Source organism: Synchytrium microbalum (genome assembly GCF_006535985.1).
Source record: "Synchytrium microbalum strain JEL517 chromosome Unknown SmJEL517_scf0008, whole genome shotgun sequence".
Classification (NCBI taxonomy): domain Eukaryota; kingdom Fungi; phylum Chytridiomycota; class Chytridiomycetes; order Synchytriales; family Synchytriaceae; genus Synchytrium; species Synchytrium microbalum.
The window spans coordinates 149135-166127 of NW_022158357.1; the positions used below are offsets into that span (position 1 = coordinate 149135).

Consider the following 16993-nt stretch of genomic DNA (forward strand, 5'->3'; position numbering starts at 1 on the left):
GGCAGCAGTCCCCTTCAAGCCTTGCGCTAAAGAAAGCTCTGCGGCTTGAGCCGTAGCGACCTGTCATCAACAGAATATTGGAGTTAGCTTTTGGCTTTTGATATCCACAAGTGTAAAAACCGACGATTGACATACCGTATCCAACCCAGTATTCAAATTAGCATTATTCAGACTAGCAGCGTTTTGCTGGTTTGCCGTGCGCTGGGTGACTCCCTGTTGAATCAATCCCAACAGTTTTGTCTTTTCGGTAGCAAAAGTTTGGGCATTGATGGTGGTGGCGCTCAAAGTCTTGTTGAGTGCTTGGGTGCTTGCCAGCTCTCCTTCTTGAATTACGATATTGGCTTGGATTCCTTTGATGACTTTATTAGCTGTTGGGTTGGCACAGTTCACCACCATTGTACCGTTGGTTCCTTTGGCAGCTGGCACAATACAGTTGGTTGCAGCTTGTGCTGTAAGTAAAAGGGCAAAGAAGACGATGATTCGTGATCCAATCTGTGAGACCAAAATTGAGATGATGGCGTCAGAAGGGTGGACGCTGGTAACGAATTCAAGTAAAGCAATCCTATTCGGACAAAGCAGAGATGCTTACCATTATTTTGATATTCAAATACGGAAGTAATAGTAATAAGACTATGTGAAGTAAATTGAAAGATTAGTTAGATGCAGGTACAACTGCAAGATGCTACAAACGTAGACGCACTGTGTTCGCTGTCGAAAGTAAGATGTGGGAACTTACCGGACGAGTGAGATCTGCACTTGCGATAATTATTATTTTGGTTGGTATTGATAGATTTAGCTTCTCCTTACTACAATTCTAGAGTTTGGAAAAATTGTGAGCTGTTGTAACCAGAACCAAATCCACGCAGTAAGGTGACAAATCCACGCAGTAAATATCTCCAACCAGAGCTGTTTGAAATAGGGAAAACAACCGACCAGAGACCCACCACACAGTGACTATTGCTGTTGAACAACCCATCACTCTGAGAACCAGCAACCACAAGACCGACACCACACGATTCGAGTTAAAGAAAGATATTTGTATTTTGTCGAACTATACATGCAAATTGTTGGCGAGAATCCCTTATTCAGATTCCTTCTTCTTGCCTGACTTTTCACTTTCTTCTTCAGCTGCTTTAGCCTTGGCATCACGTTTGCCCTTCATCCTCAAATCAGTAGCAGATACACGTAACTTCTTGAAGGCATAAGCCTTTTGTTCACCAGCTGGTAGTTTGCCGAATGCCACCACTGGGGCGACTTGCACAATTGGAATGATTGGTCCAGCGAGTTGAGTAGCGGATGTCACTTCAGTAGACTGGAATGAGAAAAAGAACAGTGTTACGATCATATGGATAGGACGACTCATTGATGCTTCTGCATACCCTCTTGCCCTTCTTGGGGAAGACAATCAATCGGCTCTTGTAGGCCTTCAATCTTTCTACGTTCATGGCGAGACCTTCTTCTGATCTGTTTTTGCGACGGTGGTCTACAGCGATACCGATGGTTCGTGCTTCCTTGCGACGAATACCAGCTTGCTATAAAGCATCAAAAACGAATGTCAGCTTGGAGCAAAAAAAGAAGAGTGATGGAATAAAAGGGTTTTAAGCTCATCATATAAGGACGACTCCATATCGATGCAAGAAAGGCTATCTGTATACAACCCTCTCTTCGCACACAAGAGGACTAGGACTTTTGTAAGATCCAACATGACATCGTACCTTCAATTCAATCAATGAGAAACCACGACCAGATCGTAATTTTGAGTTGTACTTGATGGTTTGGCCACGGACAGCAGGCTTCAATAGACCATCAATGGGTCTGGGGGCGATAGCAGCAGCTTTTTGTACACGAGCTTGTCTTCTACGGTTTTTACGTCCTGGTTGATCAAACCAAGTTTTGACTCTTAATTGCCAGTCCTTGCGGAAATGCTGGTTGGGGAGAACGTTGTTGTGCCTCATTTATTCAACTGTTTTGTAGAGTAAAGAGTCAGTATAGGGATTTGGAATGTGTGTGATTGTGATGATGGTGTGGGGTAAAGCAACACCGAAGAGGCGAGGGACGTTGGTGCATTCGAGAATTCATGGCGACAAGCCAATGCATGCATCTCCCTTCGCTGCTTATACGTTTGTTTGAGCTTTCTGTCTCTGAGACTTCAAACAACGACCAAACTAGTGACTTGCTCCATATGTACATGAAACCGTCTCAACAAGGAGATTCCATTATGCATGCACTGGTATAAACGGCGATTCTCCCCTCTTCTCTCTTCTTACCTGTCTCCTCTTGATGGATGCCTTCGAGTGTTCAACAGCGATGTTTCGAGGAGGTTGGTCAGCGCTTAGTTAAGGCTTACTAACCATATGCAGGACTGACACTGCGAGACAGGCAGGAGACCGCAATTCACGCGAAAACATTTCGCAGTATTTCAGCATTAAATTATATTATACGTCGATCTATGGTGTGGTACATGCGAATGAACGAAACCTCCTTCTTACTATTCTACATAATACAACTCCTCCAGCACCTCGACAGCAGCCTTATCAACAACGACATATTCATTCACCATCAGTGGATGAACAGTCACATGTCTAACATTGGCAACCATCAACGCCCGTTCTTTACTTCCGTCATCTAGTCTGACGGATTCAAACATGTCTGCCGCATGAATGAGATTTGTAGATGGCTGATCACTGCCTACTAGGAAGAAGCATGATTTGCCGCTTATGTTCAATGCTTGGAGACGCTCAAACAAGTCCACCTTGGATGGTGAGTCTAGTTGGAGGCTGTCAACTACTAGTAGTTGGTCTTGCAGATACTTTACAGAGAGGGCTGATCGAAGTCCTGCTTGGTATACTTTGGCTGGGATGTCGAGAGTGCGGATGTGTGGACGTGGGCCGTGAGCAGCATAACCTGGTTTGAGAAAGTGGTGTAAGGGGAGTGTGGTGATTTCTTTCCAGAGACCTTGGCCCAGCATACTGTAGGAGATGCGATGCGATATCTGCAATGTAATGATCCGAGCACAAAAAATCAAATAGATGTGTCCAACACACGTACCACCACGCATCTGATTTGCTCTAAATGTGCCGTGACGAGCAGCACCACGCCCCTTTTGGGTCAACCTCTTCACAGTACTACCACGAACTTGTCCTAGATTCTTACTAGACTCTGTCCCTTGGGCCAACCACGACAATTCATAGTCTATAGCTCGACGAATCAAATCTTGTCTAATTGGGTTGACCCCAAAGACTGAGCGATCCAATTCCATTAGGCCCAAGTAGTTGGATGTGCTGAAGCTCTGTAACCAAGCTTGTAACGGCGATGATGATGAAAGTAGCGAGTTGGCTATTGGGAGTTTTGTGAGTGTGCTTGTTCTGGATGAAACTTGTTGCGACCAAGTTGAGCTTTCAACGAAAACCCATAAATATACAATACAGAACAGGGCACTCACCTTTTTTAGGAGCTTGCACCTCTGAAATGTGCTTCTTGTCGGAGAAGGAAATGATTGGAGTATTAGCATGCAAAAGCCCCCGTTCCGTAGATATGGAAGGTACAGAAGTAGTTGGATGTGATGCATCAGTCGATTCTATTCCAACTGCACTAGCTCTTCCCTATATTTATGGATTCAATTCGTGCGCAAGTCGATTGCAAAAGAGAAAAATGCTCGACAGAGACCAAGGCTAAAGGAGAACTTACTCTGCTTAAAGGAAGCCATCCTTGGTTGGCGGCAATGATGCGAGCTACTCTCCTCGTCATACTGGAACAAATCATCGTCGCACTGAGAGATTTCCTTAAATTTGGAGACAGAACAGAGTCAGACAGCACTCAAGAGACGTTAGAAGATACACGTTGCGGATCGATATAGGGAGTATAAATTGATTTTTCACGTGTATCTGAGTGTCTGACACGTAGGAAGTCACCTTGTCTCCTGTGTGGTGAACAGAAGTGCCATCAATTGTACGCAACACAACCAAGAATGATGAACAACCTTGCATCAATCCTATCAAAATATTCTATTTTCACTGGTAAAACCCCACGCTAACGTTGCCTCACAAGCCTCTGTTTATAAACGCGGCGAGTTGGAGAATTAGAGACAGACTTCGACACATCAGTACTCTTTGGTCTTTCGAAACACAGTCTCGATCAAGCTCCATCAGCAATTCAAGCAGAATATCGAAGAACCGGTCTTCCCTATCTCGCATGTAAGTGTGGTGGTCACTGTTTCTATCTCTTGTCTGATATGTTTGGGCCACAGTCAGGGGCCTTCACTGACAAGTCTCCGTCGATTTCAAACAGTCTTCACATACATGTCGCTCAAAGAATGAGAATTTATTTATCCAAAGTCGAAGCCAATAAGGTTTACTACAACTTCCATTTAAATTAAAGGTTGCCTTCCAACTCACACTTCCACATCGTTAGGCCAAAGACAAACGAAATAAACGACTAGTTTTGATTGCCATCTCTGTGGGAGTCCTATTCTTGGGAGCCCTGATTGTCGCTGGTGTAGTGCTTTATCATGCTCGCACTACGGCAGACCCTCAAGCTCGTGCTTTGGTTGGTGTACAAGTAGAGGAAGTGCCAGCTCCAAAATTCAATTGCACGAACAAAGTGGCTGCTGCAACCTTGAAACGTGAGCCTTAGAATCAGTTTATTTTTCTTGATTGATTGTGCGCTTGTCAACTTACACTATACCTGAACTGCTGTCTTTCGTTTGAAACAAAACCAGAGCTCGTCAAAACTGCTTCTATTCAGAAAAAGGAACAAGTTCTTGGAAGATCCATTGACCACCCTCTTTACGAGAATCCCATCAATTCTACTTTATTTGACGCTCAAAAGGCAAAGCTCGTTGCGTTAAGCCGGAATGGCACCAGCGTGGTCAAGACATTACAACTGACTGCTGTTCCATTGGCCCACGCCAATTTGACTGCTGGAATCGAAATGGTAGAGTATCCAGCAACGTCTCCTCGACTCTTGTCTCAAACTAACCTGTTGATTTGCTACCAAATCTTAGATTGCCGCAGGTCAAGCTACGCCTATGTCGTTAGCTCAAGGGCTACAAGGAACAGTAGACGATTTGGACAATGTCTCAACTCTCATAAATGACGCTTGGCTCGACTTCAAACAGAGCCTGCGAAGTGGTCACGACGTTGGAATGTGTGTGTCTCTTATGGGCGGGATCTGCTGTCACCATCCCCCACTTTTAGACAAAGGCATCTTGTTTATGAACCTACAGGCTCGTGTTTCTGTGTGGTGGTTGCACTGTTTGTGTTTTCGAGTTATTGGTTTGAAAGAGATGTTGAATACGCTTTCCCAGATTTGTAATTTGGATTTCCGCATAAAGCCATTCCATACCTTTCAAAGACTGTTCTACAAGTTGCCCTTGAACTCTAACTCTGGATTGATGTGAAGGCCGCTTCAACCATTCTTTACAAAACTTGTTGGGAAAAGCACACACGGAAGTCGCTTTGCCGTGCGCCGAAAGTGACAGAAGGCCCGCTTGACACGTAGCAAGGCTCACAAGACGTGTCATTATTGAATTTCTTCTCATTGTGACCACAGTTGTAGATATTGCAGGATTAGCACATCCAAATTTTCTCACTGAAAGTGTCCCAAGCACGCAAGAAAAGAACACACAAGACTAAATCGTCTCGGTAGTAGCACCTACCATCTTAAATGTGAGTATGTTCGCTATTTCGGCTCTTAGCTTGAGATCTGGAAGAACACCTCAGGGACTATTTGCTTCCGGCGCTGACACCATTCCTGACTTACATCTTTTATTCCAACTTGTTAATAGATAATGGACGCTGAGAACGTTAATCCTTTCAAAGTCGACGCCAAAGAGGTATATTCCATATCTTTCAATTTATCGGGAAAAGTGATGTGATTTGCCCTTGGATCTCCAACCTCCTTCCATGTCGAAAATGTACTGCTTATACACTATTCTCGCTCACTCAAGTCATTAATTTCGATAGGCCAAAGACAAATGGAAGAAACAAATGCTTCAAATCGCTGCTTCTGTCGGCGTCTTACTCTTGGGAGCATTGATCGTCGTTGGTGTAGTCCTGTATCACGCTCGAACTGCAGCAGCTGCTCAATTGCGTGCGTTGCCCGAAATCAATGGTCAAGTAGTTGGGATTCCCCCTCCAGGAAATGCAGGCGCAGGAGCTGCAAAGTTGAATTGTACCAATCCAGTTGCGGCAGCTACATTGAAAGGTGTGTTTCATTGAATTGGATTGATTCAATTCTAGATGAGCCTGAAACTCGGCTGACTCCAGTTTGTCAAACAACATTAGAAATTATGCACACTGCCAAAATCCAACAAAAGGAGAGACAGGTCTCCAAGTCTATTAATATGACTTTACACGAGACTCCCATCAATGCCACAACATTCGCTGCTGAAAAGACTAGGTTGATTGGTTTGATCCAAAACTGCACCACCGCAGTAGCAGCTTTACAACAAACTGCTGCTCCTCTGGCAAACGCCAACTTGACTGCCGGTATCGCAAACGTTAGTATCTACTTCAGTACTACAACCACTTCCAGCGATTCTTCAAAACTGAGATTTAATCAAAGTATCTGCTTTTAATATAGCTATCGACAGGTCAAGCTGCACAGCTTTCATTGGCTCAAGGATTGACAGGAAACGCTAACGACTTGTTAAACGTTGCTACATTGATGGCTGATTTCACAGCTGCTTTCAAACAGAGCATGACAAATAGTCACGCTGTAAGTTCCAAGTACTTGTGTGCCACCTGATTTCTTGTTGATCTGATCGGACGATCTCTCATTTTTAGGCAAGGGCATCTTGTTGATAACCCTGTGGTCTCTCGTCTCTGTGTGGTGGTGTTATCCTTTGGGCTTTCGAATTGCCAAGATTTGTACATTGGTTGTCCACATAAAGATATTCCAAAGATTTTCAGAGAGTTTTCTGCAACTGAGGCCAGCCTGAACTAGGACATAGTTGCCGCTTTGCTGGATGTTTGCTTTTTATTTGAAGCCTTCGAATTAGGCAAGAACATCCTGACGAACAGGTGTTATTCTTCTCTGTGTGTTTTCGATCGTACTTCCTTATGCCGTCTTGTAATCTTTCGTGATTCGGAACAGCTGCAGTCTTACTCCAACACCGAGCAGGCACGATAGCCGCAAGTTGGAGACTTTAGAGAAACTACGGCATACGGTGACCTCTTTCGTTTTCGTGAGCCTGGAGTAACGGTACTGCACTGCGCTGGTACAAAACTAGGAATGTAATGACAAAAGGTGTTGTAAATCCACGTGAAAAGGGCATGTGCTGGTTTTTGTTCAACATCAAAACAACGTTGAGATGGTCAAGTGTTTACCTGAATTTGTTGGCAGCGAGAGGATTCGGACTCGCAGCAGCTTTTCCAGGATTGGAAACAGCCAAAACTTGTTCCTTCATGTAAAATTTCCACCTTTCTCGACAAGCGCTCCACCTCGCCAACACTCAGTTTGGCCTACATCTACACCGCCAGATACGACTAGCAGAGCATCGGTACCCTAGCATTACAACAGCCTCCATAATAGGTTCTAACGTCGCCTCAGTTCGACATGGATTCAGCAAGTAATCCAGTACCTACTACCACCTTTAATGCAAAAGACAAAATGGAGAGTAATTTTAATCTTAAATAGCTGGCCATGGCCAATCGTTGAGATTCCAGACAACCATGAGCTCTTTTCCAATGGTACGTGCAGGGGTCCTTGTCTTGTGCTGTGCATTCTGCGTGCCGTATTAGACAGAAAAATCGCAAGAGTAAATTTTATGGTTGGTTTAGGGTATATGTGAGCATCTGACAAGTTCGGAGGACGCGTATGGATGGTTTCAAAGGTACCAAATGTTGGGAAAAGAGAGGGAAATGTTGGGATTGTTGGTAACATAACAAGAGCATTTCGAAGCTGTAGAGCCTAATGCGAATATTTCGTTCACGTACTGTAGAGGAATTCTATTTTCAGACGGGTTTGACCGTGTCTCGTCCATAAACTTTGAGACATCCAAGAGCAAGCGCCAGTTGTGATTGAAGCAGGTAAGATCTACAACGACGTTGACTGGATCAATGCGAATGAAGGGATTCCGAAACTCTACATATTAGGATCTTGCATTTGCTGGCCTCTTCTTCTACTTCCAAAGGCGTAACTGTCTAGGATCTCCAAGTAAAACAACAATCCATGGAGTGGCTGCATTTTATATGTTGGAATATCGCCATATTCGTCGCCAGCCTAGTTGGCAGACTGCTGTATAACAATGACGTCGTCTTTAGAGTAAGTTGCCTTGGCCTCTCTGTCTGTTGATTGAAAAAACGAAGTCATTGTCCTCCGGACATTCAGCACTTGGAACACGTCCAACACACCTGACTCGCATTAACGAGGCGTGTCTACGAGATAAAAATGCAGTTAACATCAAGTTTCTTATTGTATTCTAGCTGACAGTTTCCATCATGATTACATGTCTCGTAACAGCTTCAGCCAATTGGGCAAGAACCCCCCTCTCCTACGCAACTTTGGAAGGTAATGCTGAACCTTACAGTTTTGTACAGTTCCGTTCCAGTTTATCTACTCATCATACTTATCAACTAGTGGCCATATTGGTCGCCAATGCTGCAGGAAAAGCTGTCCTCCTTTCTGACGTCGTGGCCGTTGGTAATTCAAAATCATGGTCAATCCTCGCTTTTTCATATGAATCTAACATCAATCATGTTCAATTTTCGTTTGTCCACATGAGTCTAACACTCGCTTCCCGTCTGCTCTGTTAGTCACGCATGCCTTTGAAGAATTCTTTATTGCTAATGTCATGGCCATCGCTTTGAAGTGGATACGAACACGATCACGGAGGCCTTCAGCAACCTCAGCATTGCTCTTGGATGACTTTTATATTGTCGTGCCGTTCATTGTGCTGTCGGTAGTCCTGACTGCTGTAGTCGGACTTGTTCGTACTGAGATTGATGGGGGAACGTTCGATGACTACCTAGATTTTTGGTCTTCCCAAAGCGTTTCGCTCGTCGGTATGGGTTCTGATTCTCGGAACTGCCACGTTATCTAACGTCCTATTACTCCCTCAGTGACACTACCAGCTGTGTTGCTCGCCTGTCAGACCGACTGGAGGAAAAGTGCCTCCTGGAATGTCACAACACTGGCAGTGGCCGTTTCCCTTACTGCTACGGGTAATTGCAAACAGATTTCATGTCATCCTTCCCTCATTGACACCACTTTGGCTCTTAGTCATGGTGATACCCGTCGCGGTGAGCATCGTATTTGTCACACACATGCAGGGGACTGGATCAGCAGCAGTACAAATGTACTGGTCTATATTATTGTCTGTGAGTTGAGCTCGCTGAGCCTGTTTTCGAAGCTCCTTTAACTGATTCTCGTTCTTCGTAAGCTTCCTGCGTTAGCTCTGAGCGGGGCATTGCTTGGAGGTACCGGGCTAGCCATCCACTTGCTCTTATTCTCGATTGTGACGCCGATGGTTCGATTTTTGCCAGGTAACCAATGTTACACCGAGAGCGCCATTTCGCACTCCTTTTCCCAGTATAACACTGACTTTTGACCAGGTGCCTTTGAGTATGACAGTCATTTATTGGCTCTCATGATACTACTCATCGACTTGGGGTAACTGGGATACAACAGCACATATCAAAAGACCCACCTGCGATAACATATATCCAAATTGTTCTTTAGCATGCTGCCATTTCTCCTGATGCTGGCGGATCGATATCGACTCGTTGCATCAGTCGAAAAGGAAATCCAGGAAAGAACGATAGAACTAGTCCAAGCAAACCAAGAAAAGACTGATTTTATGAGTTTCTTATGTCATGAACTAAGAAACCCATTACATGTCGTGCTGTCCATGGCTGATATGGCCATCAACGATAATCCGAATAACGAATACGCAAAAGCATCTGTTACTGCCGCAAAATACATGATGGACTTGTGTAATGATGTTCTTGATGCAACCAAACTTAAGAGTGGCAAGATGGTCATTGAACCACAATGGGGGGATCTTGCAACAATGTTGAAGGATCAATGCCATTCGTTTGCAATTCATGCTGCAACTCTAGGTATCAATTTGCAATATCACTGTGATGTAGATGTTCCAGATAGACTCTACACTGACAATCTACGGTACTTTTCTTTGATGTTTTCACTTGACCTGTCCTTAGGAACTCAGACCCATTTTGCGGTATAGATGGCGGCAGCGTCTTACGAACTTGCTTGCCAATGCATGTCGATTTACCAAATCCGGTGGTAGTGTCGTCGTTTCGGTGTATGTGATCAAGGATGGCACATTACCTGTGGATCAGGTCCGACTGAGGTACGTGATTGAACAGCTTGTACCTTGAATCGCTTGACGTCTTCTGACTTTATCGATTCTTTTCTAGATGTGAGGTGGCAGATACAGGAATCGGAATAGATCCACTGCACATACCGACACTCTTTGCCCCATTCAGCATCGCTAGTCAACAGACAACACGCGAATACCAAGGATCAGGGCTAGGCCTGTCTTTGAGTGCAATGCTGGTTGAACTCATGGGTGGAAAATTAAAAGTAGAAAGTCGATTAGGCCATGGCAGCCGATTCTGGTTTGAACTTGTGGTATCGCGAGATCCACCGGCACGTCATATAATCTACGTCGATGAGGGTATAGAGGATGCTAGTCTCGCCACAGTTAATGATGGTTTGCTCATCGAGTTGAAACATCGTCCATCAGTCGGAACTCTCAATCATTCATCTTCCATGAGTCTTATAGTGAATATTGATACAGTACAAAGATCACCGACACAGTCGGAGCCAATCACTGTCACGACAGACCTTATTATTAGCACTGATGCTGGTACCCATACGATAGGCTTGTCTAGAAATAATAATAGCAGCAGTTTAAATCCGTCAGATGAGGTTATAGGAAATGTGCCAGAAAGGATGCCGTCCGACTCGAATCAACTAGTAACAGCCATACCCGATGGTGATGACGACCGGATTATCTGTGCTCTTGTGGTCGATGACTCGGAGGTTAATCGTGCGTTTCTTAAACGGATGCTAAACCGCTTGAAGCCTGATATGGAGTTACACATGGCCAATGATGGTCAAGAGGCCATTGATCTTGCAAACCAGCACAGATATCAAATAATCTTTAGTGAGTTTGATGGTTTTCAACGAATGGGTGTTTTTGAGACGTGACGGGTTTGTCGTCATCTATAAACTTCGTCTTGTCTTCTTAGTGGATTTGCAAATGCCACGGGTCGACGGCTGGCAGGCTATTGCTCACATCCGTAAAGAAGGAGCCAACACGAATACCCCCATTGTCATCACATCTGCCAATTCTGTGACGCTGGAAAAGGACTCCATCAGTCAGTGTGGAGTCTTATCTAAACCGTTTCTCACCAAGGACGTGAAGGCTGCCCTCGATCAGTTCATCATAGAACAGCCTAAAGATCTCCTTTGAATGTAATTATGTAGCCAAAACTGAAACCCTCCACCAAACCCCCAAAGGACACATACCACGTCGCAATATGTAAATCTCACGCCAACATCTGAACTATTGGGCACAATCAACTCCCATGAACACAATCGACGATCTGCTGAAGCAAATCACGTTCCTGGTGGACTGGTGTTATACTGTATAACTGTATAGCATAGTTTTAATTTTAGTATTTAATCCATGTACTCAACATAGAAATCCTCGGGAAATCCTTCTTGTGTGCGTTTTTTGATCGTAAGATTTATCGTCCTTCATCCAAACCAGGAAACAAGCAAATGAGCAAGCGAGCACCAGACGGGTTTGTCAAGCCTGAAAAGCTAGAAAAGAGCGAGTCACGAGCTTCTCAGCAGGGGGGATTACTGATACGGAAACACACCACAACTGGCGAAGTAGGTTTTTATCATCTCGTAAACGTTGTTTTGGATTTTGGTCAACTTTTACATCAACAAGCACCGTTGACTGACCGTGATCACATCATTGTCTCATTCTAGAAACATGTGTTTCAAGCACCTACAAAGTCATTATTAGGACTGGACGACCTGGCTGAACAAAAGAGAGCTGAGAAGCAACGATTGCAAGATGCTACGGAATCTCAGTCAAAGAGACCTAGACTCGATCAAGGTATTCTCGTGACATATTTCGAATGATCCATTCGTGGAATGTGATACTGATATGGTTGTAACGCAGGCAAGAGACCAGATCGAGCTCCCACACCATCCGTTGGAACAGGTTTGACGACTGAAGCTAAAGAACGTTGGGATCATCGACGTGAACGCGATAGATATAAAGGTACCGCTTGTATGTATGTCTTTTGTAGTCTTGCTACGCATTCACATACAATGTAAAATATAGTGGGTGGACTATTCCAAACCACAAAAGGAGTCGTCAAACACGATGAAGACGGTGAAGAGGGCTTATCAATAGAGCCAGCTCGTCCGAAAGATACACCGCGTGGATCTATGGGGTATGGAGCTACTCCTTTACGAGGTATTGCTAAATGAATGCAGAAACCTCATGTAAACGTTGCAATGACAGTGTCTTTTTTGCACAGCTCCATTTCAAGACGCACCACTACCCGGGACATTCTTTGGTGGTGAAGATGATCGATATGTGGGTGTAGATGAAACGCGAGACGATTGGGTGGACGATCAACTCCAGCAGGATCGAGAGTGGTATAATATCGAAGAGACAGGTGGTGCTGTTGATGAAAGTCACAATCCATTCGCTGATGATGATGGGTATTATCAAAAGAAGGAGGAAGAGTTAGCTAAACAGCAAGTGGTAAGCTGGCCAAACTTCATTAGGGGAATGTTGACTCTGACCTGAAAGGTCTTTTTTCCTTCTTGTAGAAGAAGCTCACTGCTCGACAGGCGCAATGGAATCGAGATACAGATAAATGGGAGACGAATCGAATGTTGACGAGTGGTGTTGTTCAGAGAACAGAGACAGATCCTGACTTTGAGGAAGATCAAGAGGTACACAAAACGACGCTAGAACAGGACCTTTACATTTGATCTTTTGTCATTCGCTCCCACGATTTCTGATTGCCTCTCCCTCTATAGTCTCGTGTACATATTCTGGTTCGAGATTTAAAGCCACCCTTTTTGGATGGCAAAATTGTCTTCACAAAGCAACTAGAACCAGTCAATCCTATACGAGATCCTACGTCTGATATGGCAATCGCATCACGCAAAGGATCGAAACTCGTTCGTGAGAAGAGAGAGCAGAAGGAGAGGATGAAGGTTGGCACATAAAATCATCCAACGTAGTTTAGATGCCAGTTTTTGCTCACACTGCTTTTCTTCAGGCTGCTCCCAAACTGGCAGACATTTCAGGGACTGCTATTGGAAATGTGCTGGGTGTCGCTGTCACTGAACCAGAAGCTGAAGAAGCTGGTGGTGTTGCCAACGTTGGTAAAGGAGATTCTCAATTTGCTTCCCATCTGCAAGACAAGAATGTAGCCGTGAGTCAGTTTGCCATGTCCAGAACCCTTCGTGAGCAGAGAGAATATCTTCCTGTGTTTGCCGTGAGAGAGGAGCTTTTGCGTGTAATTCGAGACAATCAAGGTATGCTAGTTCGTGCAGTTTTTTGGTGTCCCAGACTTTTACCGTTTTGTTTGTCTGCGATAGTGGTCATTGTAGTAGGAGAAACGGGATCAGGCAAAACTACTCAGTTGACTCAGTACTTGCATGAAGAAGGATATACAAAATATGGAATGATTGGATGTACACAACCTCGTCGTGTCGCTGCCATGTCTGTTGCAAAGCGAGTTAGTGAAGAAGCCAATGTAAGTATTGGCCTATCGTTGTCGATTTTTTTTTTACAGTCGCCAATGGCGCAAACGATTTATTTCCTTCTCAATAGTGCAAGCTGGGAGGTACTGTAGGATATGCTATTCGTTTTGAAGACTGTACGTCGGAGGAGACGGTAATAAAATGTAGGTTATTTTCTCTGGATGCTCCGTCTATTTTTGCTTTGTACTCATATCTATTTATCTGGTAGACATGACGGATGGTGTGTTACTGAGAGAATCTTTGAATGCTCGGGATTTGGAGCAGTATAGTTGTATCATCATGGATGAAGCTCATGAAAGGTCATTGCAGACTGATGTGTTGATGGGTTTGCTGAAACGAGGTAATTGCCTTGAATTGTAGCATTTCTTCGGCATTTAATACTCATCATTTGGATCTTTGTTAGTCGTTGCAAGAAGGAGAGATCTCAAGTTGATTGTAACGTCCGCTACTATGAACGCCGAACGAGTAAGGTGCTGATGTCTTCAATACGCCATTCTTGCCTTGACGTCAAGTGAATTCTGTCCCCTAGTTCTCCACCTTTTTCGGAAACGTTCCTCAATTCTTTATACCTGGTCGAACCTTCCCTGTTGATATCATGTTTAGCAAGAATTCGGTGGAAGATTATGTGGAGGCCGCTGTGAAACAAATCATTGGCATTCACTTGTCGCATCCACCTGGTGATGTATTGGTGTTTATGACTGGTCAAGAGGATATTGAAATTACTGCTCAAGTCATTGCAGGTGAGTTTGCGACTCAGCAATACTTTGTGGGAAGAAGCAAAAAAGATCGAGCTGCAATTGACGATATGTTCCTTGAAATAGAACGTCTTGAACAAATAGACAATGACAACATGCCTCCCATGTCTATTTTGCCCATATACTCTCAGCTACCAGCAGATTTACAGGCCAAGATCTTCCAGAAGGCTGAAAACAATGCTCGGAAATGTATCATTGCAACAAATATTGCCGAGACATCTCTCACAGGTTTGAAGTCATGGACCAAGAATATTTTTCCCGCATTGACTCCCTTCTGTCTTTTTTTGCAGTTGATGGTATCATGTATGTGGTCGACTCAGGATACTGTAAACTCAAAGTATTCAATCCCAAAATCGGCATGGACACGCTACAAATAACACCCATCAGTCAAGCCAATGGCAATCAACGATCTGGACGAGCTGGTCGAACGGGTGCTGGAACGTGTTATCGACTATATACTGAACAAGCTTTTCGGACAGAACTATTTCCAAATACTATACCCGAAATCCAACGTACTAATCTAGCAAATGTTGTGCTATTGCTCAAGTCGTTGGGAGTTCAGAATTTGCTTCATTTTGATTTTATGGTAGGTTTTTGTGCTTACGAGATCGACGACTATCTTTCTCTAGCTGACACTATCCTTTCGTCGAATTTGCAATGTAGGATCCGCCGCCTCAAGACAACATCCTCAATTCGATGTATCAGTTATGGGTACTGGGTGCGTTGGATCAACTGGGTAATCTCACACCTCTTGGTCGAAAGATGGTCGAGTTTCCGTTGGATCCTTCACTGTCAAAGATGCTCATCACATCTGACGAACTGGGTTGTACTGCTGAAGTTTTGGTATTATATTACTTTGTGTATCGGGAGTTTTCTTGCGGTCTTATTCAGATCTTGATGTTTTTTTTTTGCAGACGGTCGTATCCATGCTCTCTGTACCTTCGGTATTTTATCGCCCCAAAGAACGTGCTGAAGAGTCAGATGCATGTCGAGAAAAGTTCTTTGTACCTGAATCAGATCATCTGACTTTACTCAATGTGTATTCACAATGGGTTTCAAATGGTCGCAGAGATCGTTGGTGTATTGACATGTTTGTACATGCCAAGGCTATGCGGAAGGCTAGTGAAGTACGAGAACAACTGATGGATATCATGAAGTCTCAGAAGATGGCTTACAAGTCTTGTGGAATGGACTGGGATGTCATTAGGTTGGCAATTGCACTGCTTTTTTTTCTCGCAATGAAGCAACTTTACATTTTCTTAACATTCTTTTGTGAATTATTTCAGGAAATGCATATGTTCTGCATATTTTCATCAAGCTGCTCGACTCAAGAGTATAGGAGAATATGTCAACATGAGAACTGGAATGCCATGTCATTTACATCCAACCAGTGCTCTATTTGGCTTGGGATATACTCCAGATTACATCGTTTATCATGAATTGGTGTATACGAGCAAAGAATACATGCAATGTGTATCCGCTGTTGATCCATAGTGAGTGCTTGGTGTGAAGTGTTTGACTGATTATCCGTGGCAAATGATATTTTTTGCTCCGTATCTCAGATTCTATTTTCAATCATAGTTGGCTAGCTGAATTAGGACCCATGTTCTTCAGTGTTAAAGAAGCTGGATTCAGTCAACGGGAGAAACGACGTCAAGATAAGCAAGAGATGAGAACGATGGAAGATGATATGAAGGAAGCTTTGAAACGAGAGGAGTTAGAAAAGAAAAAACTTTCCATTGAAGAGATTCAGCCAAGGCATGTCATGTGTTGTATTTTTATTGTTGATAGTCGCTTTTTTGCGTATCCATAGAATTAACTAATTTACTGTAGATCTCGGATTGCAACCCCTGGTGGTGCTACTCCTGCTGGAATGACGCCAAGACGACGGATAGAGCCTGGTACTCCCAGACGTGTTGGCATGTAAAACGTACTTTTCAACAACGATTTCTAACTTACTTGCTCACGCTTGATGCGCCGGTTTTTCGGTTTTAAGTTTCGTATTGTGGTATAGTCGGCATGTTTTGGTAGAAGGTGTATTTGTTGGCCCTTCTCCGGTTGGAGGCATTCCGGTTTGGAGGACTCTCAAACTCGCACTTGCAAAGAATCTAACGACGAAGCAAGAAGCAAGACCATTTGAAATAAGAGAGTAATCCAATTGCCGTCTCAAACTCAAGGGTAAGTTTTTATGCTTCATTAGGGGTCTTCAGTCGGACGTAGGAAGATACTCAGGATTTTAGTTTCGGCTACAACATCTTGAACTAAATTTTGCGCCCTTTTGTTCAGAGTCTTAACCATGGCTTGAAACCTCCTTTTGGATTTTCTCGTCATTGCCATTATGTCTCTTGTGGTAAACGGTGCGCAAAACTGCACTTCAACAACGCCAACAACAGGAAAGTTATCAAAATCCTACACCAACTTGATCTCAGGCATAAATCAACACATTACCATCCAAAATGAGGAGC

The 16993-nt window shown here is 43.9% G+C and overlaps 2 protein-coding genes across 2 annotated transcripts; one reads left to right on the forward strand and one right to left on the reverse strand.

Moving 5' to 3' along the window:
* Positions 1-1081: 1081 nt before the first annotated feature.
* Positions 1082-3747, reverse strand: SmJEL517_g02067 (uncharacterized protein; the record flags this gene model as incomplete). The annotated part of the gene is made up of 7 exons (XM_031167995.1): positions 1082-1312; positions 1380-1532; positions 1716-1925; positions 2519-2904; positions 3049-3336; positions 3443-3602; positions 3688-3747. 7 exons carry the CDS (start codon positions 3745-3747, stop codon positions 1082-1084), a joined length of 1488 nt encoding a protein of 495 aa, XP_031026017.1.
* An 8007-nt stretch (positions 3748-11754) lies between these two features.
* On the forward strand, positions 11755-16455 carry SmJEL517_g02068 (uncharacterized protein; the record flags this gene model as incomplete). Its single annotated transcript, XM_031167996.1, has 20 exons — positions 11755-11868; positions 11971-12100; positions 12167-12268; positions 12332-12466; positions 12531-12760; positions 12829-12954; positions 13042-13221; positions 13287-13545; positions 13609-13766; positions 13844-13889; positions 13982-14113; positions 14177-14238; positions 14303-14513; positions 14595-14756; positions 14819-15114; positions 15192-15371; positions 15443-15735; positions 15815-16021; positions 16110-16295; positions 16362-16455. 20 exons carry the CDS (start codon positions 11755-11757, stop codon positions 16453-16455), a joined length of 3303 nt encoding a protein of 1100 aa, XP_031026020.1.
* Positions 16456-16993: the final 538 nt, after the last annotated feature.